This window comes from Marmota monax, unplaced genomic scaffold, assembly GCF_021218885.2.
Source record: "Marmota monax isolate L192 unplaced genomic scaffold, Marmota_monax_Labrador192_F-V1.1 WCK01_AAM20220418_F8-fsc00022, whole genome shotgun sequence".
NCBI lineage: Eukaryota > Metazoa > Chordata > Mammalia > Rodentia > Sciuridae > Marmota > Marmota monax.
The window spans coordinates 28,328,799-28,350,751 of NW_026695215.1; the positions used below are offsets into that span (position 1 = coordinate 28,328,799).

General features: G+C 48.5%; 2 protein-coding genes across 7 annotated transcripts; both read left to right on the forward strand.

Moving 5' to 3' along the window:
• Positions 1–1,347: 1,347 nt before the first annotated feature.
• Positions 1,348–11,034, forward strand: Slc26a6 (solute carrier family 26 member 6). Of its 6 annotated transcripts, none has more exons than XM_046431664.2 (22): positions 1,510–2,177; positions 2,557–2,668; positions 3,285–3,442; positions 3,524–3,663; positions 3,809–3,919; positions 4,383–4,546; positions 4,711–4,875; positions 4,951–5,103; positions 5,407–5,489; positions 5,575–5,722; positions 5,968–6,081; positions 6,176–6,253; positions 6,577–6,672; positions 6,763–6,869; positions 7,033–7,102; positions 8,190–8,282; positions 8,368–8,472; positions 8,863–8,955; positions 9,686–9,862; positions 10,059–10,113; positions 10,384–10,520; positions 10,759–11,034. In XM_046431664.2, the coding sequence occupies exons 3-22, from the start codon at positions 3,324–3,326 to the stop codon at positions 10,771–10,773; spliced, it is 2,223 nt and encodes a 740-aa protein (XP_046287620.1). In that variant the 5' UTR covers positions 1,510–2,177; positions 2,557–2,668; positions 3,285–3,323; the 3' UTR covers positions 10,774–11,034. The 6 variants fall into 6 exon arrangements, with proteins under 6 accessions (XP_046287621.1, XP_046287620.1, XP_046287622.1 ...); XM_046431666.2 differs by having other exon boundaries at positions 2,576–2,668; XM_046431667.2 differs by having other exon boundaries at positions 2,596–2,668.
• Positions 11,035–12,857: 1,823 nt separating this feature from the next.
• On the forward strand, positions 12,858–14,992 carry Tmem89 (transmembrane protein 89). Its single transcript, XM_046431861.2, has 2 exons — positions 12,858–13,289; positions 13,750–14,992. Exons 1-2 carry the CDS (start codon positions 12,999–13,001, stop codon positions 13,924–13,926), a joined length of 468 nt encoding a protein of 155 aa, XP_046287817.1. The 5' UTR covers positions 12,858–12,998; the 3' UTR covers positions 13,927–14,992.
• The last annotated feature ends 6,961 nt before the right edge of the window (positions 14,993–21,953 follow it).

The following is a 21,953-nucleotide window of genomic DNA, read 5'->3' on the forward strand; positions in this document are numbered from 1 at the left end:
ACTGAGTTGCTTAGTACCTTGCCATTGTTGAGACTGGCTTTGAACTCATTATCTTCCTGCGTCAACCTCCCAAGCCACTGGGATTACAAGCGTATGCCACCATGCCTACAGCTGGTTACTGTTTTGCTCTGGGTGTTGCTGAAAGTGCAGTCCTTGTCCCCAATCCAGTCCAACAATGAGGACACGGTTTTGAGAAAAAGCCAAAAGAAGGTTTATTGCTTTGCTAGCAAAGGAGAAACACAGGGGGCTCCCTTCCCAGAGTCTGTGATTCTGCCTACCAACAGGAACAGGGGTCTTTTATAGAGGTGATTCAAAGGCTACATTCTCTACTGAAGTTGTAATTCACTTGTTAAGTTAGGAGCTAGTCATTTCTGAGATCTTCTGATACCATCCCCAAAGTCCAGATTACTTTGTTTCTATGGTGGGTGATTACTCAAGAACAGAGAAATCTGCCTAGGATGGGGAAGAAAGGTAATCCTGTTTCCTCTGAGATTAGGGACAGGGAAAGATTAGGCAAGAGAAGGGAAAGAGGGAGAGAAAAAAATGTCCATTTTAAAAAATTTTGCAATGGCAGAGCAGCAAGGGCTATATCCAAAGCATAAAGTGAACCACTGTTACATGAGAAGTTGTCAACTTCTAGGAGCTTCCCTTGCAGCTGCCCATTGACAACACTAATCCCCACAAGCCTTTCTTTTTTAAAATATTTTTTAGTTATTGATGGACCTTTATTTTATTTACTTATATGCAGTGCTGAGGATCAAACCTAGGGCCTCACACATGCCAGACAAGCACTCTACCACTGAGCCACAATCCCAGACTCCTCCCACCCTCCATGACTTGCAACTGGCCAGAATGTTGAGTTCCTCCATGGCTCAGGGAGGAAACTCCAGGCACCATGCCTAGGTTGGGCTCCCTGCACCTGTCCAGAGCCCTCCTCACTAGCTAGAGTTGAAGAGGAGGCCTTGGGGACATTTCGTGGGTCTCAGAAACATGCCTCCTGCTCTCCAAGGGAAAGCCTGAGGGTGGCGCCCTCAGCTTGGAAATATGAGAGGCCCCACAAGACCTCATGCACATCAGGTCACACTACGCAGCGAAGCACCAGGATCAGCTCCATCCACTCAGGGCCCTGGAGGCGCGGTTCTGGCCAGTACTTACTTCCTTGCCAGTCCCGCTGTGGTTCTTGGTTCACGTTCCACAGTCCCATCAGGCTCTGGCAGACCGTTAAGCGAGCCGCAAGGGGGAGCAAGAAAAAAGCCAGGCCCGGGGTGAAGAAGGGGTTAAACTTCTCTTCTCCCGACTCTCCCTGCTCAGAAAGCGTGCTTTGGTCCCTGCCCCTAGAACGCTGATTGGTTCAAACCTTCCCCAATTTGCCCCTGGATTAGGCCCTGGGAGCTAGAGGCCCACCTCGTCCCTGTCTTGGCGCCACCTTCGTCCCAAAGCGGCCTTTTGCTGGAGCTGTTGGCTTAGAAGCCTGAGGGCCTTGGGGCTGTCTGATGCTTTGGGGTGAGTGCAGGGCATGGCCCGGATTCTGCTTGTCCGAGAGGCGCGGGCAGCCTCGTGGCCCCCGCGCGGGCTCCCGGCCTGGGCTTCTTAAGAGGGACCGCTAAGTCCCGAGTAGGCTTTTCCTTCTCCCAACCGGTTTACCGCTTTGACGATTTCCCGCAGGTGGCTGCCCCTCTGCAGCGAGGGATGGGGGTGGGAGCCGGTGCCACCCTGGCCCTTGAGGGCTGTGCGTAAAGCCACTGGAATGCTGTCCAAGGGCTAACGGGGGGCCTCAGGGAGGTGGCTGCGTGCGGAGGAGCCCCGGCCCAAGAGGTGTGCTAGCTGGGGCGCGTTGAGATTGGAAGATCGCTGCAAGAGAGTCTCTGGCTGGGGCCTGTGGATCAGCTGGGGCCCGAGTCCTCCCAGCTGTATAACTGACCAGGGAACGAGAGCTCTAGCTCTACGGCCCCCGTACTCTCCCAGAGGGAGGGGCCAAGGATCAAGGCTCCGCCCTCCAGGCACGCGTCCCGCGTTGTGAGGGAGGGAGCCCTTTAAGAAGACTGGAGTGAGTTACGGAGGAGGGGAGAGGGGTCTCTAAGATCTCCGTGAAACAGCGGAGCCTTCTGAGGATCTTCCTTGTACCTGCTATACTGCCTCCCTCCAACCGGGACATCCAGGTTAGAGGCTTTCCCCAGGTGAGTTCCAGTCCCTCAGGTGGGATCCTCTCCTGGTTGGAGCTTCTCCTAGGTTAGAACTCTCCTGATGGGTGAAAGCTTTCCTAATATGCTAGACCCTCCCGCTCTAGAACCCCATTACCACCCCTACCCTGTTGAGAAGTTATTTCCAAGAGAGAGCTTTTTCCCATGCCATGGGGAGCCTACCCCTTAGGTGAGAGTATTTCCCAGATAAGACTTCCCTCTCCCACCCACCCACCTCCATCTCCTATTCTTTAAGGTCTTTCACTTCAGAGAGGAGCCTCTAGGCAGATAAAAGATTCCTCCCAGGTCAGAACTTTACCTCAGATCAGAATTTGCCTGGGGGTGAAGGCTTTCCCCCTGAAAGCTCTATTTCTAGGTGACTTTCCCTACTTCAGGGGAGAGCTTCCCTTTCCAGATGGGCGTGTCTCCCCCTGGGTGAGAACTTCCAAATTCAAGAAAGATCCCCTTCTCCTCAGACATCCCCCCAGGTGAGAGGCATCCTTTGGCTTCCCCAACCCAGTCTCCAGCTTCTCTACAAATTGGACTCTGGGGCTAGAGGCCTAGGGGCAAAGCAGTCCTTCCCTTAGAGGAAAGAGTTTCATTTGGAGGACTGAGGCTTGGGGAGAGAATTGCTTGAAGACTTGGATTTCTGATTTGCTGGATCCCTTCCCTAAAAGTGTTCTCGGCCAGCCAGATCTGGGTCCGTGAGGCAGCTGGATAAGGACACAGGGATTGACTCAGGGAGAGCAAGGGCCTGGGAGGAGGGGGCTAGGAGGAGCAGTCACCCTGGACCTGGACCTGGACCTGGACCTGGACCAGTACTCAGGGCTGGGCAGCCACACCTAGGCTGGAAGTGTGGGTCGTGTTCTTCTTGTTATCCCTTCATGAGGGACTTTGGCCCAGAAAGAGGTTTCTACCAGCCAAAGTTCAGGTACTGCCTCTGCTTGGGTGTGGGCATGGGGCCTGCAGGGACCAACTTGGGGCTGGATCTACCTTGATCTTAGGGCCTGGAAAAATCAGTATGTGACTGTCTATTCCCAGGTATGTGTAGGGAAGATTGGGTAAGGGGGTATCCTTACTGTATCTCTGATCTCATCCCCCCAGATAAGGGATACACAGGCACTCCTGTCTGCAACATAGATAATGGAGTTGCAGAAGCAAGATTACCATGTGGACCGGCCACTGATGAACCAGGAGCAACTGGAAGAACTGGGGCGCTGGGACTTGACACCTAGGACCTATCCGTGGAGAACATGGTTGAAGTAAGGCCAGGGAGAAAGGCCTGGGACTCTGGCGGGGCCCAGGTAGCCCCTGTCCCTCATATATACCCCTCATGTCCCCAGGTGCTCCCATGCACGGGCCCGTGCCCTTCTGATTCAACATCTCCCGGTCTTGGGCTGGTTACCCCGTTATCCTGTGCGTGACTGGCTCCTGGGTGACCTGTTATCTGGCCTGAGTGTTGCCATCATGCAGCTTCCCCAGGGTGAGCCACATTCAAGGCCCTGACCTAGAGTCCCTGTGATCTGTGATATACCATACCTGGACACATGGCCTCTAACCATGCTGGGATTCTTCCAACCTTTTGGATCCTCATCTCCAAGCCTGCTTTGCTGCCATTTTCCCCCCAGGCTTAGCCTATGCCCTCCTGGCTGGATTGCCTCCTGTGTTTGGCCTCTATAGCTCCTTCTACCCAGTCTTCATCTACTTCCTGTTTGGTACTTCCAGGCATATCTCTGTGGGTAAGTAGAGTCAGGCCTAGACTTTTGGGAGGATGCCCATATCCCCCATGGAGAACAGGGTGAGGGAGGGCTGAGCAGGGCAGGGAAATTTAGGGAAAGAGTAGAATGGTTGCTGGGTCACTAGGAGGCTGGCCCATTTGTCATCCCCAGGCAGGACTAGGTCACTGACTGTGGGAGCACAGATTCAGGGTACTTCAAAGCCCTGACTCCAGGAGGATGTAAGTGAATGAGGGAATTCAAGAGGCCAAGGCAGGTTATTTCCTCTTCCCCAATTCATGGAATGTCTCTGTCTCTAGGCCAATGGACATAAATGGTACAAGGTATATAATGTAGGGTAGCATTTCTAGTACCCTTAAGAACCCATGAGCCTCAGGGTTCTATCTTGGCCTCACTGTCAAGACCAAGGCTCCAGGGGAGGACAGTGTTCTTTTCCCTTCAGACCAGCCCTGCTCTGCTCCTTTAGGGACCTTTGCTGTCATGTCTGTGATGGTGGGCAGTGTGACAGAATCCCTAGCCCCAGATGAGAAATTCCTGCTGGACTCAAACTCCACAGTCAATGAGACAGCCAGAGATGTCACCCGTGTGCAGCTGGCCTCCACACTCAGTGTTCTGGTTGGACTCTTCCAGGTGTGAAACATTCAGAAGTATGTTTCCCCAGCACCCAGATTCTCCGATTATTGCCATCCTATTTTTGTCCCCTCTGTTCACTATCCCCTCTGATTCTGATTCCATCTGCCCTGGACCACCCCTAGGACTCCTGCCTCCCCTGACTCTTCCCTGTTATCCCACAGGTGGGGCTGGGCCTGGTGCACTTTGGCTTTGTGGTCACCTACCTGTCAGAGCCGCTGGTCCGCAGCTATACCACAGCTGCATCTGTGCAGGTCTTTGTCTCACAGCTCAAGTATGTGTTTGGCCTCCAGCTGAGTAGCCACTCAGGGCCACTATCCCTCATCTATGTGAGTAAGGTTGGGATGGGTGAATAGATGTGCCCCATGAACTTGAGTGCTGGCTGTGACCCCACCTCTCCTCAGATAGTGCTGGAGGTCTGCTGGAAGCTACCCCAGAGTGTCATCGGCACCGTGATCACTGCATTTGTGGCCGGGGTGGTGCTTGTGATGGTGAAGCTGTTGAATGACAAGCTGCAGCGGTATCTGCCCCTGCCGATACCTGGGGAATTGCTCACGGTTCGGGTTTACTGGGGAATTGCTTGTGGTTTGGGTGTTGAAGGGCAGGGGAAAAAGGCAAGTGAGGATAGATCCCAGGTATGGGGAACCTCCAGATATTTGGGAGCTGGTTGAAGTGGCCCCTGTGAAAGCTTCTTGAGTACTGCAGCAAAAATGCCATTGTCTTCTCCCTACCCCTGACAGAATTTCACCCTTCCCTCAGAAAATTTTGCTTCAGTGTCTCCTCTCTCCCAAAGGGGTTTATCCTTCTCCCAGACAATAATACCTGTACCTTTTTCCCCTGATTCTGTTCTCTCCCCACAGCTCATTGGGGCTACAGGCATTTCCTATGGTGTAGGCCTGAAGAAGAGATTTGGGGTGGATGTTGTGGGCAACATCCCTGCAGGGTAAGTTCTGGTCCCCTATCAGGGCAGGAAGGACTGGGTAGCCAGGGAAAGAACCTTTCTTTGACTTCACAGATGCCTCTTTCAGACTGGTATCCCCAGAAGCTCCCAACCCCCAGCTGTTTGTAAAGCTTGTGGGAAATGCCTTCGCCATCGCTGTGGTTGGGTTTGCCATTGCCATCTCACTGGGAAAGATCTTTGCCTTGAGACATGGCTACCGTGTGGACAGCAACCAGGTCTGAGTAATGAGGGACACATAGGGGACCTCCAGGTGTATGTACAGAGTCCCCAGCAGCTGCGGGTAGGGAGGATCAGATGGGACTTGTGTGGGACTGAGAGTGGGGAAAAAGATGTGTGGGATAGCAGCCTAGTCTTTGAAGGCCCTTAACTGGGGATGGGGGTTGGAGATGCATCAACTAAATAGTGGAGCAGTGACCAGGCACCTCCGGCAAGTCTCCTCACACCCATGTTCCCCCAACAGGAGCTGGTGGCCCTTGGCCTCAGTAACCTCATTGGGGGTATCTTCCGATGCTTTCCTGTGAGTTGCTCTATGTCCCGGAGTCTGGTACAAGAAAGCACTGGGGGCAACACACAGGTGGGTTTTGGATGTGGGAGTGAGGGTGCACATTGCTTTTCCAGGGTGGTTTACCCCTGCTTGCCCCCACCTGCTGATCGCCCCTATCCCATAGGTTGCCGGAGCTGTCTCTTCCCTTTTTATCCTCCTCATCATCCTCAAACTCGGAGAACTCTTCCAAGACCTACCTAGGGTGAGCCACTGCCCTACCCAACCAGTTTTCAGGGCTTTGGTAAGGCCAGGGTCTCAGTTTAGTCTATACCCAAGTAAGGGGCAAGAATATAAGATCATGCCCTGGATTTTTAAGGCTGAGATCTATAGGGTGAGATTTGGCCTCAAGGGTCAGGGTTTAGAATTTTTCAGTCAAATCCAAATTGGTAGAGTTGGGGTGGGTGGTCATTGCTGTTGGTTGGGGTTCTGACCAGGTTCTTGGGGTCAGTCTGAATCATGCCTACATGGTTGAGGTCAATATCTAGGCACCTATAAGCAGCCCTGGTGATACTCCCTCCACCCCAGGCAGTTTTGGCAGCCACCATTATTGTGAACCTAAAGGGCATGTTGATGCAGTTTGCTGACATATGCTCCCTGTGGAAGACAAATCGTGTAGACCTGGTAAGAGACCTGGGGGCCTAGAGCTGGGATTGGGGCCTTTAGCCCCAGTGGCCCCTCTATACTCTTTAACTCCTGCCCCTCTGTTCTCAGCTCATCTGGCTGGTGACCTTTGTGGCTACCATCCTGCTAAACCTGGACCTTGGCCTGGCAGTTGCATTAGCCTTCTCCCTGCTTCTTGTAGTGGTCCGAACACAGCTGTGAGTCATCCTTATTGGTCCTTCCCTCATTCCAGCTGGAAAGGGAACACTGGCTCCCCCCAGGTTTCCCCATGTCTCTGGAGAAGGGGGAACCACAGGCTCCTCAGTGTGCCCTCATGTCTCCCTTCTCCTCCTCTTCTTATACTCACTTTCACCTCCACAGACCTCACTACTCTGTCCTGGGGCAGGTGTCAGACACGGATATTTACAGAGACGTGGCAGAGTACTCAGATGTGAGTGGCAGGGGCTGAGTAGGAGGGCAGCATGAGTTGGGTGGAACAGAGGCAGAGCAAACCCATGTCAATCCCTTTTACACTGGCAAGGACACAGTGGGCTGAGAGTACTTTGGGTTTGGTCTCTGGAATTTTTAGTGAGGAGTCTGGGTCTATAACCCCCACTCAGTGGGAGGGGCTAAGAAGGTACAGAAAGAGAGTAAAGAGAGGTAGGTCTGGAGGTCTAGTGAGGGGTCAGTCTTAGAGCCATCCTGGGTCAGGAATATAGAGGATCAGGGTCCTAGGGCATAGGCTGTTTCCTGATCTCATCAGTGGGGCTACTAAGTCTCTAATCATTTACCTCCTGGGAAGTCTTAAGCCAAATGATGGAAAAAAGGCTGTGGGGCAGGCACAGGGGATAGGGATCTGGAATAAAATAAGCCCCTTCTTGGGTTATGGCTCAGCAGTAGAGCGCTCGCTTCGCATGTGCAAGGCCCTGGGTTCGATCCTCGGCACCACATAAAAATAAATAAGTTATTGTGTCCAACTACAAATAGTAAATGTTTAAAAAAAAAAAAAAAAAAGTCCCTTCGCACTGACAGAGACTGAAAGCATGAGCACAGTGTGATTAGACAGAGTAAAGGATGGGACCAAGGGATCTAAGGTGTGGGACAGGACATGAGGGGAGTAGCTCAGCAGGATGGAGAGGAAGCACCATGAGGCACAGGCCTAAATGCCTAGTAAAGATCTTGCTGTGTTGTAAATGGGATGGGAACTGAGATCGGGGTGACAGCTTAGAGGAATCTTTATGTCCACACGCAGAAACAACAACAACAACGACAAAACGACAGGGGTTGGAGATCTAAGAGGAGGCCTAGGCACCACCAAAATCTAATCTGGGTAGTGGCAAAGAGCAGGAGAGGTGATGGGGAGAGGACCTGAGGCAGGAGTGAAGTAGTAGGATGGGGAGTCCACCTCTGAGTAAGCCAAAGGCTAGGAACAGAGGGTGGGAGGTGGCAGGCACTGGGTGCTCTTGGGGAGGAAAGACAGAACAGGATGCAGTGGAGGGAGAGGACTTGGCTCCCCTACAACTCTGTCCCATCCCCAGGCCAGGGAGGTCCCAGGTGTGAAGATCTTCCGCTCCTCAGCCACCATATACTTTGCCAACGCTGAGCTCTACAGTGACACACTGAAGCAGAGGGTGAGACTGAGGTCTCTTGGAGACTGATTGAGGGCCCCTTGCCTTCCCAGAGTGCCTCATCCTCTTCTTTCACATTCACCTCTAGTGTGGTGTGGATGTTGATCACCTCATCTCTCGGAAGAAGAAACTGCTCAAGAAGCAAGAGATGAAGCTGAAGCGCCTACAGAAACACAAGTCACCCCAGGAACAGGCAGGGCCCCTTCCATTGGCTGACTCCTGGCCCTGCCCTGGGCTGGCCTCTGCCCGTGGTCTGCTGTTGACCCCAGCCAACTTGTCTCACTATTGAACTCTGCCCCTGCCCCAGTGTTCCTCCCTCAGCCTGTCTCCCAGCCTCCCTGTTTCACTCCCTGGCGGGGCTCTTGGTGGTCTTTTGTTGTCCCTATACCGGTGACAGTGTGAATCATCATAGTCCTCTTCCATTTTTGTGGCTGTTCTCAGAATTGGTCAGAGCCCTGTGGCTTGGCTGCCCCAGATCCCACAGCTTCCAGAGCCTGGGATCTACATCAGACCTACCTACCTGACCTGTTGTTATATGATAGCGGGAATAACTCTTTCCTGTCTCCACTCTTCCCCTGTGTAGGCTGTTTCTTCCCAGGACAACTCAGTTTCCATCAATGTCAACACCAATCTTGGAGACACCAAGAGCAATGATGTGGAGAGCTCTAAGACCAAGGTGAGGCTAGAGGTGGGAGAGGAGAGGTCAGCCATGAGCTGTAGAGATGAGGGTGTCTACACATCTCCTGAGAAAAGTCATGGACCCCAACCAAATTGGGTTTGAGGAGGCACCAATGTCTGGGGAAATAGGGTGATGACTCTGATACTCTGGAGAGACCTGTGGTGAAACAGAATTCTGCTTGTTCTCTTATCTATAATCTCAGGCCTAGATGAAGACCTTAGATTTATAGATCCCAGAGTCTGCTCATGAAGGGAGGGAAGGGCTTGAATATATGGGAAAAATCTTGGGAACATAGAGAAGCCACACTCAAACAGAACAGGCTGCCAAGGTGTCTGTGTGTGAGTGTGTGCACATGAATGGATGTGTTTCTTCTGGTCTGTCCTTGTACCCCTATCCACTCCACCTGGGCTGGCTGATGGTGGAATATAGTTTCCCAGTATCCTCCCTTCTTGTGTCTCTTTTAAGCCTGGGCCCAGGAGGTAACAGCTGTGTGTGAATATCTGGGCATGCTCTCCTGTATGTCCCCATGTATCTATACTGCCTGTCCTATGTACACACATGACTCCCCCATGTCTGTGTCATCATGTGTTCCCTGTATGTCCCTCTATATGTGGGTATTTATATGCACACTCCTGTGTCTAATCCCATGTGTCCCTAAGGTGCTTTGTATGTTCCCTGCTTTCACTTCCTGATGGGCTGTCCTACCACACGTCTGGTTCCCCTGCAGGCAATGCCAGAGAATGAGCTGGAAGAGATTGTGGCTAGTGGTCAAGAAGATGCCAAGGCTATAGCTGTGCCTACGCTGAAAGCCCTGGGCCTGCCTCAGCCGGACTTTCATAGCCTCATCCTGGACCTGGGTGCCCTCTCCTTTGTAGACACTGTGTGCATCAAGAACCTAAAGAATGTAAGGGGCTGTAGGCAGGCCATGGCCCCCCAGGCTTCCACACAAACCCCATAACTTTTGCTGAGACCCCTCTGAGCATGATGATGCCCCCAAACCCTGCAAGCTCAACATCAAAAAATTGTTCCCCTAAGCTTGCCCAAGTGTCCCCTCTGAATCCCTGAGCCTCCCTTGAGTCCAGCCCCTTTTGTTGCTGCAGATTTTCCGTGACTTCCGGGAGATTGAGGTGGATGTGTACATTGCAGCCTGCCACAGTGCGTTACTTGGGGATAACAGGATGGTCCAGGAAGAGGGTGGGACTCTTTGCTGAGAGGTTTGCCAGGAATCACAAGGAAAAAGTTTCTGAAACTGGAGATCAAAGGTGCCCTGGGAGGAAGGAGTCTAGTGTTGGGAGTGACTGGGTGTCTAGCTCTAGCCTCAGGGGTGGAAGATAGTGTGGCAGACATCAGAACACTATAAAGGTATCTGGGGCTGGAATGTCAAGTGGTCCTGAGAGTCAGAGGAGACCTATTCCTTGCTTACAGGTCCTGTGGTCACCCAGTTGGAGGCTGGGCAGTTCTTTGATGCATCTATAACAAAACGGCATCTCTTTGTCTCTGTTCATGATGCTGTGACCTTTGCCCTCCAACACTCAAAGTCTGGCCCCATCAGCCCTATTTTGGTAAGCTTGTTTCTGGCCCACTAGGCTGTTTTTTATTAATCTGTTGCTTGTCCCCAACCTGACCCTAACTCCAGGAAGTCCATTTATTGACCTAGCTCTGCCCTCAGTGGACCCATTTCCTTCTCCAGTTGTCTTTGGATTAAGTTGCTCCTGGGAGCAGGGGTTGCTGTCCTGGAGAAGTGGTTTGTTATGTGTTTTTTGGAGACTGACTAGAACCTCGCCTCCTCTGTCTATCCAGGCCACCAAACTCTGACTGTGTTATTACCCTGCCCAAGATTGCTCACCTCAGGAGGTTGTGATGGAGCACCCTCAAGAAGACCCCCACACTGAGCATGTGCCACTCAGGAGCCCCTTGGTGCATACATACATACAACTCAGGGATGGAGATTTAGGAATCCAGATTCAGGTTATAGGCCTGGAAGAGGGGTACTGTGGTTTGGCTGACCTTGGCCAGGCTTGGGGAGGGAGCCAATGTCTATTTTCAGTCTAAGGAATAAAAATTTGTTTAACCAGCTCTAGGCTTTGCCATGGCATGGTGGGGGCTTGACTGGGGAGTTGGATGGTTGACAATTCTGGCTTCTGACCTTTTTATGCCCCAAGATAGAGACTGAGGTCAGAAGCCAGGGATGGGGATTAGAGGAGGGGAAGGTCAGGCAGAAAGTGTACAGAGTAGGAGAGCTATGGGGCCAGGCCTAATGTGAGGACATCCCAGGCTCAAGTTTCTCCCCAATTACACACAGGTAGAATTTAGCTTCAGGCTGGAAAATAATTGGAGTTAAAACTGTTTCTCAGGAATAATCAGCTCTCAGGGATACCCAATAAGGTTCACAGCAGGGCAGGTGCCACTGGGCAGCCCTTGGGTGGTACAGAGTGAACCCCTGAACACCCAGTCAAGGAAGATCAGTTGCTTACCAACGCTGCTGATCTGTATTTTTAAATAAGTGTGATTGATTGCTTGTTTATATAATTAGATCATTGGACTTGGCAGAGCACTGTTAGCCAAGAAGCATTTATTGATTTCTCCCAGTAAATGCCAACATCAGGGGCTGGGATTATGGCTCAGTGGTAAGAGCACTTGCCTAGAACATGTGAGGCACTGGGTTCGATCCTCAGCACCACAAAAAAATAAATAAAGGTATTGTGTCGGTCTACAACTAAAAAAAAAAAAAAAAAAAGCCAACATCAGGGCATATGGCCCAGCAGGCAAGGGGGTTTTGACACAGTAAATTGTCAAGAGTGTCTATGGGGGCACCAGAATCTTTCTGGGCTTGGGTGTGCTACTGATGAGTGGAGTGGCGATAGTACTCACCTCATAGACTACTCAGTAAGTATTAAATGAGCAAATGTGGGGAAATGCTTAGATGAGTTCAGGACTTGAATCACCTGCTCAAAGCATGAACTTTGCCATTCATCAAGTTACTGACCACAGAGACTGCCCTGCCCTCCAAATCACCCAGGCACCCTTGCCCAGGCCTATTTTTATCATGGCCTATGTCAGTGCCTGGCACTGTATTTACAAACTGTCTGTCCTCCCCCCAGAACCTCACCACAGTCCAGGAAATCAAAGCTCTTTGTCGGCTCCATCATACCGCATTCTGGTACCAGGAACTGGCACTCTGTAAATATTGGTTGAATGAGACTTAAATGCTGGAGTAGGAGTCTGGACCTCAAATATGAAATTGAAGGTACTTAGAAGTGCTTTGAAGAAAACAATGCAGGGTCACATTAGAAGGGGCTGTGTTACCTAAGATGGTCATGGGAGGGAGGCTTAGGGAGCAGGTAACAGTTGAACTCAAACGCTAGCCATGAGAAGGTGACTTTCTAAGAGACGAATTGCTTCTGACATAGGGAATAGCAGATTTGTTCAGGGATGTGTATATGAGGCAGGTACAGCCCAAATGAATGGGAGGGAGATCTTATAGGCCAGTGTGAACCTTCAGACTTTTTTACTGACAGGAGCCACATGAAAAAAAAATTTTTTTTTGTAGTAAGTGGAACTGAGGCTTGAACCCAGTTCCTCACTCATGCTAGGCAAGCACTTTACCACTGAGCTACAACCCCAGCCTGGGAGCCACATTTTTGCAGCTCAGGCAGTATGGATGGTGGAGCTGGGCTGGGTGGGGGCAGGGACAGTGAGCAGCTCAGTCATATACTGCTTGATTGGCCTGGGAGTGCTATCTCTGGTGAAGAACAGAGGGCTGTAGGGGCCATGGTGTTTAGATTTTGTCAAGATGAGGTGGAAGCAGGGAAGATAGGGGATAAGAGGTGTTCCCTCTATCCTGGGCCTGCCAGGCCTCAGAGCTGCCATTCCCCCCCCCCCAACACAGTCCCCCACCTCCCATTTGTGGTCCAGGCTGGTCATGAAGGGCCTTGGGCCCTGCTGGAACCTGCTGCTTTAGAGCTGGGCCTACTCTTGGGGGAGGGGTGTTTGGTGGTTGCCAAGCGCAAAGGTTCCAGCTTCTGGTAGTGGCCACAGCCATGTTGCATGCACTGTACTTTCTCTTGTCACTACTGTTGGCAATACCTACTCCCACCCATGCCTGGTCACGGCCCCTCTGGTATCAGGTGGGGTTGGACTTGCAGCCCTGGGGGTGCCAGCCAAATAGCCTAGACTCTTGCAGGAGCAGCTTGGGCTGTCCGAACGGTTGGGTGGGCCTGGGAGGGAACCGCATCTACCCTGTGGCTGGGGTCATGATTACCACCACCATGATGCTGGTGATCAGCCGTGCGATGCTGCAGCGGTGGCGTTCACAGGACACTAAGGGTAAGGTGAGCACAGTACTCCCCGACAGCTCCTTCCTCCACTCATGCCCAGTGGGCCCATAACTTCTACTCAACCTTCCCTAATAAGCCAGCCTTATAAAGACTCATGGGCCTCCTGCCAAACCTCACCCTACCCAACACCCTATTTTCCCTGCATCCGTCCACACATCTCCATGAAATGCATTTCTAGAACCATCCATCCTGACTATTCCCCATGGTCAGTACCCTGCCCAATTTGTCCTCCTTTAGTACATCCATTTCTCATCCAACCCCCATGGGTCCCATGAACATGCTAGCCTATAGGAGACCCTCAGGGAATCCATCACCCTAAGTCACCTCTCCCATCTCCTTTGGGCACAAATGCATAACCCTACACCCTTCTCTATTGCTGCCACTTGCTATGCCCCCTTCCCCTCTCTCCACTTACTCCTACCTCTTGGAGTAAGACTTGGACTCCTATTCTCAGCACCCACAGGTGACCACTAGTTGCTACGGACCTTGGAAACGGCGAACTCCAATTTCAGATCGTGCCCTACTCCTTGGGGTCCTTCACATGCTGGATGCCCTCCTGGTCCATATTGAGGGCCACCTGCAGCGTCTAGCTACCCAAAAGCGAATTCAAATAAAGGGGACTCCCACCTAGTGTGGGTGATCCAGCACATTTCTCTCTGCCTGCTGGCCAGCCAGGGTGACGATAGTCTGAGTTCCCTGGCTGGGACTCAAGCCTATGCAAATGTTCTCTCTGGGCCTCTCTGTGGCCCCTTTTTACTCTTAGAACCAGCAGGTCTGTGGAGTCCAGGAACTGACAAAGTGCCTGTGGAAGAGTGGGTATGGGGAAGGTTACTCCCAGTGGAGATCTCAGTCTGAGTAAAGGCCATATGCTGTGTTTGGTATTCCATGCTTGTTGTCAGGATGGGTAGTGATCAGTGGTGGAGAGCATAAAGTGCCAAGGAAGGGTCCAGGCTTTTCCAGTGCACATGGGGTACAGAGAAAAGGCCTGGTCAGCTGAGAAGAGTAGGAGGAGGGTAGTGAGGAGGCTAGAACCAGATTCCAATGGTCTCTAATGGGAACTGAGACCCCAGTTACTGGGGGGCACCCACTCCTTTACTTCTTCCACCTTTATCACCACCTCAGGAGATCAGTAGGAGAGATGTCCTCGTGACTTTTTAGTCTTGCCACCTGAAAGCAGCTGGCTTTGGTTTCCTTCTTCCCTGGACTTGCAAGGCCCTACTCCAAGGGGGTCACTGCTGAGTCTCCTATAGCAGCCACTCTCCAGATCCTTGGCACCTGTTTGGCTCCCCACTCTCCTCCTCCCCAGCTTGGGCCCGATAATATCAAACTGGAGCCAAGTAGGCAGTTTTTGTGGCCACCTCAAACATGCTCTGATACCTGAGTGCCCTTGCTCCAAGGCCCCTAGAAGAAGAATGAGGGTCGGACCTCCCCAAAGAGACTTACCCCTTTTCCCACCTATCAAAGGTGATCCAGGTGGAGTTGGGCCTGAGACACATGCATTTTGGGGGTCTCTGTTTTAGAAAAACAATATGCTATTGCAAATTGAACATTGGGAACAACAACAAAATTGAACACTAGAAACAAATGAAAAAGGCTGGGGATTTAGCTCAGTAGTAGAGCATGTGCATGAGGCCCTGGGTTCAATCACCAGCACTGAAAAAATAAATAAATCAATCAATCATTAAAAATGGTTTTAGACTGGGCATGGTGGCGCACACCTGTAATTCCAGTGGCTCTGGAGGCTAAGGCAGGAGGATTGCAAATTCAAAACCAGCCTCAGCCAAAGTGAGGCACTAAGCAACTCAGTGAGACCCTGTCTCTAAATAAAATACAAAATAGGGCCGGGGATGTGGGTTAGTGGTTGAGTGCCCCTGAGTTTAATCCCTGGTACCCTCTCCCCCCGCAAATGGTTTTAGGTTGATAAATATTACAATAGTGATCTGTAAATATATCTTTTGTGATACATATTATTATATGACACATTCCTATAATTTCTCCCTCCATTTTCTGGCTTCTTACTTTGATGGCTTCTATAAACAATAAGGATTTTGTAATTCAGGGGGAGAAATTTTTAAATAGAAAAGGGAAAGATAATTCAGCCTTCCTTCTAACATAGTTGATTGAAGTTTGAGTTTTAATTATTGATAGCTTAGGAAAGTTATTTTACTTCCTAAGCTATTACCAGTGGTGTAAGTATTGCTGCCAAATTTGGAAACATCCATTTTTCATACAGAAACTGTAAGATTTGGAAGAATTTCCCATAGGTGGACTTCCACCTGTACATATTTCAAACCTTGTTTTCCCTCCCTGATTTTTCTAGTGCTGGGTGCTGTGGGGCACGTTCTTAATGCAGTAAGACTTTGTACTTCTGTCCTGTCAGGAGCTCTCACCCCGGTAGGAGTTCTTCCAGGCTACATTCCAGAAGAGGAATAATAAGCTAACTTTACACAGGAGTGGAACAATTCACATAAATATGTCCCTGTTAACTCAAACCAAGTGTTTCCTTATGGTAGACAGAGATGTGCCACTTAAGTCCCCTTCAAAAAAGGCTGGCTGTTGCCAGACACTGGGAAATCAACCAGAAGACAAGTCTGCCTCAGCCATGGAGAGCCTCTCCCAGCTAGCTTTCTTCCTCTGCCCAACCCTATTCCTTCCTCAGGTACTGATCCCAATTGATTTCTCTAGTAAGTATCTTGGACTCTAATCTTCCTCTTAGAGCTAGCTTTCCAGGGAACCCAACCTGGAATAATTCCTAACCCACCTTCCCCTTGGATAGATTCCCAAATGCCATAGTCTCTCTGATATTCCCCACCCGACACATTTGAGGCTGGAGACAAGTCTGAGCAGAAAGGACAGAGGTCCTGAATTAATGCAATTATATTATCTTAATTTTGCCAGTTTTCCAAAAATATTTGCCCCCAGACACACTACTGGGGCCTTTCTCAAGGCCGAAAGTAAGATGTTGAAGGCCAAGTTTCATCTGCCTGTTGTGAGATCCACTTTGGCACTCTACAAGGTTTAATGAGCACCTCCTATTTGCTGACCCTTTATTGTGGATGTATATACTAATGTGCATAGCAGACCTGGTTCCTCCCTTACCTTCTTGCAAATAAAGGTCTAGTGCTGGTGAAATAGACATGAAAAGGCAATTATTCTGAAGCAAGGTATGCTGCTCAGCTGGGGTGGTGCAGAGGCTGACTGTTGGGACCTGAAGGATGAGTAGAATGACCAGAAGAAGGGAAGAGAGCTCCACTGAGAAGGACAAGCACGTACAAGTGCTTAGTGGGGAGATAGAACTTGTTAAAGGAGCTTTAAGGTGATCAGGAGTTCAAGGGAAAGAAGGTGCTCTGGAAAGCAGGAAGGAGGGGTCTGAAGAGGAACAAAAATTGGTGTCTCCTAGAGAGGGTACCATGGGCAGAATGATGGCCCCTCTGTGATGTCCATATCCTAATCCCTGGAATCTCTGAATATATTACAGTACTTTGCAGATGAAGTTAGGGAAAAGGACTTTAGAGAGATCATTATGGGTTATTTTGGTGGTCCCAATGTAATCACATGAGCCTGAAAAAGCAAAAGAGGAGGGCAGAAGTTGGTCAGACTCAAAGTATGAAAGGGATGCGATCCTCCACAGCTGGCCAAGGATCCAAGGAATTCAGGTGGTCTCTACAAGCAAGAAATGACCCTCAAGTGATAGCAAAAAAAAAAAAAAAAAAAAGGAAACTAAGTTCTCCTACAATCACTAGGAATTGAATTCTGCCAATAACCTCAATGAGCAAATTCTCCCCAACCACCTCCAGAAAGGATTGCATCCCTGCTAATGTGTTGATTTTAGCCCAATGAAACCCATATTGAACTTCTGGCCTACAGAACTGTGGTATGATAAAAATTTTTATTATTCTAAGCCACTAAGGTTGTGTTAATTTGTGTGTTTATATTGTTAGGGATTGAACCCAGGACCTTGTGCATGCTAGGCAAGTGCTCTAACATTGAGCTGCACCCCCCAACCCAAGGGTAATATGTTATTGTAGGAAAAGAAAACTGATAGAGATTAGAGAATGAGATACTGCTGTAACAAATTCCAAAAACATGCCAGGTTCAGTGGTGCAGGTCTGTAATACCAGCAGCTCAGGAGGCTGAGGCAGTTGGATTGTGAGTTCAATGCCAGGCTCAGCAACTTTGCAAGTCCTTATCTCTAAATAAAATATAAAAAGGCCTAGGATCTTGCTTAGTGGTTAAGTGTCTCTGGGTTCCATCCCTGGTACAAAAAAAAAAAAAAAAAAATCTAAAAATGTGGAATTGGCTTTGGAATTGGGCAGTTGGCAGAGGCTAGAAGAATAACAGAAAAGGCCAATTTTGGCTTCAGTGAACCATTAGAAGAAATCTGAATGTTAAGGATGTTGCTGGTGAGAGCTTAGAAAGAAATGAAAAACAGGTTATTGGAAGCTGGAGTTGCAGAAAGTTTAGTGTGGAATTGTATCCCACAGTAGGGTGGAAAACAGAATTTGTCCATTTCTAAGCAAAATGTTGAAGGTACATTCTGGGTTCTTCTTGCTAATTATGGTAAACTGTAGGAAGAGAGATATAAATTCAAAGAGAAACTGTTACAATGAAATCAGACCTTGATGTTAGGAATTCTCAGTCCAGAAAAGCACTTTACCTCAAATTGTTGAAGTTGATACAATTCAAATAACATCAAGTTCTTCATTTTGAGTGATAAAGTATTTATAAAAATAATATACAAGAAGGATATGATGTCACAGAAGAAAGTGGACTAGGAAGCTTCATGGATTCATCCCTTCACAGAAACAAGAATTGAGCTGGGTGCAGCTGCATGTGCCTGTAATCCCAGTGTCTTGGGAGGTGGAGGCAGAAGGATTGCAAATTGAAAGGCAGTCTCATCAAAAGTGAGGCGCTAAGCAACTCAATGAGACCCTGTCTCTAAATAAAATACAAAATGGGACTGGGAATGTGGCTCAGTGATTGAGTGCCTTTGAGTTCAATCCCCCTCAACTCCCCCCCGCCCCCCCACCCCAAAAACAAATAAACAAAAAATCAGGTATTTGAGTTTTCAGAAACTGCCTGAACCAACTTTTTAGGAACTCAAGTCTAGATTGTAGAGGACAGATGAGGCAAGTCCCTGAAGATAGCAGGAAACAGTTTTATTTGGCTGCAGCCAGGTTCAGAAGATACAGTTTTTGCTGTAATCAACTAATCCACTGAATCCCAAGTTCAGGTAGTTTCAGAACTTTATGCCCAGTGTGTGAGGGGAGGGGCTCAGAAGTTCACAGTCTGCAGAAGTTCACATAAAAGCAGCTTTTTCTCTCACTGTTTTGGGCAAGTTAACTCTTCAAGGACAACATCTGAGAAGGGAGAGCTTCTTCTCCCCTTTCTTTCCTCCCCCTTCCAGCTGTTAACTTATCTTAGAAATGTAGACACTTCTGTGAAGCTTCTGCTCAAGGCCAGAGACCTTATCAAAGGATCTTTTTTAAATATTTTTTTTATTGTAGTTGGACACAATAGCTTTATTCTATTTATTTATGTGGTGCTGAGGACCAACCTAGGGTCTCACTAAGTTGCCTAGGATATTGCTAAGTAACTGAGTCCAAGTTAAGTTATGCCTAAGACATTGCTAAGTTACTTAGCCAAGGCTGTTGCTAAGTTACTCAAGACAAAGAATTTTTAAAGCAGCTAGAGGGAAGCTACTTGTTATGCGCAGGGATTCTAAATAAGACTAATAATAGTTGATTTCTCAGAAACCATGGAGGACAATAAGTGTTAGTGTGACATATCTAAAATTCTGGTGAAAAAAAAAATGTCAACCAATAATTCTATTACCTAGCAAACCAATCCTTCAAGAATAAAGGAGGAGAAGCTGGACAGAGGCACACCTGTAATCCCAGCTGCTTGGGAGGCTGAGGCAGGAGGATCATGAGTTCAAAGCCAGCTTCAGCAACAGTGAAGTGCTAAACAACTCAGTGAGACCTTGTCTCTAAAAAAAAAAAACCAAACACAAAATAGGGCTAGGGATGTGGCTCAGGAGTCAAGTAACCCTGAGTTCAATCCCTGGTATCAAAAAAAAGAAAGAAAAGCAAAGAAAACATAAAATGGGCTAGGGATGTGGCTAGTGGTTAAGTTCCCTAGGTTTAATCCTTGGTACCAAAAAAAAAAAGAAGAAAAAGAAAAAATATATATATGTATGTACATACGTAGATATATAGAAGACGTATAATGGAATGGTAGAAGTAAATCCTTTATTATTAATAACATTAAATGCAAGTGGACTAAACTCTCTGATTTGAAAAACAGATTGGCAGATGCTTAAAAAAGTTGATCTGGGCTGGGAACGTAGCTCAGTGATAGAGTGCACACTTAGCATGCACAATCAATTCCTGGTACAACAAAAACTACAACAAAAAAGGAGTTCATCTATATGCAGACTACAAGAGATGCAGATATAAGGATACTGAAAGGTTAAAAGTAAAATGATGGAAAAACTGCATGCAAATTGTAACTAGAAGAGAGCCAGTTTGGCTATATTATTGTCATACAAAAAAAAACATGTAAGAATTTGACAAAATTCAATGCCCTTTGTTAATAAAAACAGTACATAAACTAGAAATAGAAAGGAATTACCTCAACATAGTAAAGGCAAAATATGAAAAACTCACAGCCCAACTTCATATTCAATGGAAGATTGAAAGCTTTCCCCTTATTCCTAGGTATTTAATAATTATTCTTTTTTTTTCTTTTTCTTTTTTTTTGGTACCAGGGATTGAACTCAGGGACACTGAACCACCGGAGCCATATCCTCAGCCCTATCTTGTTTTATTTGAACATAAGGTCTCACTGAGTTGCTTAGCACCTCACTTTTGCTGAGGCTGGCTTTGAAATCATGGTGCTCCTGTCTCAGCCTCCCAAGCCACTGGGATTTCAGGCATGTGCCACCATGCCCAGCCCTAAGTATTTGTGTGTGTGTGTGTGGGGGGGGGGGGCTTAGGGAAGTGGTAGGCCTTTCTCAGAAACACCCTTGGGTGGGAAAAAGAAACTTTTTCCTTCAAATGGCCATCCAGATGTTAAGCAAGAACCTTATTATATTCCCCCCATTTTTGTTTCTATTGGGCCCCCAATAGGGACTCAGGTCAATCTTCTATAACTGCTTCCTGTTGGGAAGGGGTGGAGTTTGAATCTCTCATTAGGGGCACTGGACATCATTGGAATAATGACAGAGGTTGAGTGGTGGTGGAATGCTGTCACTGGTGCCCCAATTTTTGGTGAGGGATTGGTATTCCTGTAACAAAAGCTGGTTTATAGTTTGATTAGAGATTTTTTGGATCTGGTCTTCAACCAATCTAATGATGCAGGGGGAAAGAATTAACAAAAGGGCTATGGCAAAGAGAGGGGTCAGGAAAGGAAGTGCTCACTGGAGAAGGGGGGTCCTTAGCTGCCATCCTTCAGTAGAGGAGAGCTGTTGTTTCTGGTGTTCAAGGTCCTGTTGGAGTTGTTTTATCTTGTCCTTTACTATTCCATGTTGATTGACATAAAAGTAGCATTCCGCCTTTTTCAGGGTTGTTAAAAGATCAAGACCCCTTCATTCTGCAGAACGGCAGCAGCTAAAGAATCAAGGTGGGATTGTATAGTTAGTATGGTTTGAGCAAGTTGCTGTAAGTCTCCTAGAAATTGGAATGGTAATTCCAGATAATGGTACCTGTGGGAGGTGAGTACAGAATAAGGGAGGAGGGCAGAAGTGAAAAAGGGAAGAATGGTACTCATGGTTCTGCAGTGTCCTCATGTCCTCAGAGACCAAAGGAAGACTGGGGGTTCTGGCCTTGGAGACACACAGTTGAGAAGGCCTATGATTCTCATTGTATAAAAGGGCAGAGAAAAACATTTTAAATGGGAGTTGTGAACCCAATATGAGATGCCCTCAAGGTGGGCTGCTGAGGAGTGGTAAGAATGACCTGATAGGGTCCAGTTCATTTTGCTGAGAGTTGAGAGGAGGAGGGGGGCTTGTTGCGGGCGGGAGTTAAAAAGTACCAGGTCACAGAGTGGGAAGAGTGGAAGAGGCAGAACTAGGCTTTGCCAGAATAGCATTATGTATGCCAGAAAAGATGAGGGGCAAGGGGAACTGGAGAATCAGAGAGGGTGGTGAGCTGAGCAGGGAGATAAGATAGTCTGTATAGAAGCTCAAAAGGGGAGATATTGATTGGGAGGGCTTGTAACCTAAGAAGAGCCAAGGGAAGGAGTTTAGTCCAATCTACATGTAATTCAAAGGATAGTTTAGTGGGGCTGGGGATGTGGCTCAAGCAGTAGCACGCTTGCCTGGCATGCCTGCGGCCCGGGTTTGATCCTCAGCACCACATACAAACAAAGATATTGTGTCTGCCGAAAACTAAAAATAAATAAATAAATATTTAAAAAAAAAACCCCAAAACCAAAGGATAGTTTAGTGAGAATGTTTTTCAAGGTCCAGTTGGTACATTCTGTTACTGCTGTCCTTGCTTCCCCAATGCTGAAGTATAACACCAGAGAAGCACGCAAGTTTAGAGTGGAAAGTAGAAGCCTTTATTAAAGGACAGCAGAAAAGACTTCTCCCTGGAGAAAGAAGGGGACCCAAGAGGTGGAGTCCCTGGAAGGGGAAGGTCTTCTTCCCTCTTATAT

Excerpts from the sequence above, each read along its gene's own strand:
- Slc26a6 (XM_046431665.2), top strand. The coding sequence starts at position 3,324 with ATGGAGTTGCAGAAGCAAGATTACCATGTGGACCGGCCACTGATGAAC. Across the intron at positions 3,664-3,808 it reads CATCATGCAGCTTCCCCAGG|GCTTAGCCTATGCCCTCCTG; the intron begins GTGAGCCACATT and ends TTTTCCCCCCAG. Across the intron at positions 6,870-7,032 it reads GTAGTGGTCCGAACACAGCT|ACCTCACTACTCTGTCCTGG; the intron begins GTGAGTCATCCT and ends TCACCTCCACAG.
- Tmem89 (XM_046431861.2), top strand. The coding sequence starts at position 12,999 with ATGTTGCATGCACTGTACTTTCTCTTGTCACTACTGTTGGCAATACCT. Across the intron at positions 13,290-13,749 it reads CACAGGACACTAAGGGTAAG|CACCCACAGGTGACCACTAG; the intron begins GTGAGCACAGTA and ends TCCTATTCTCAG.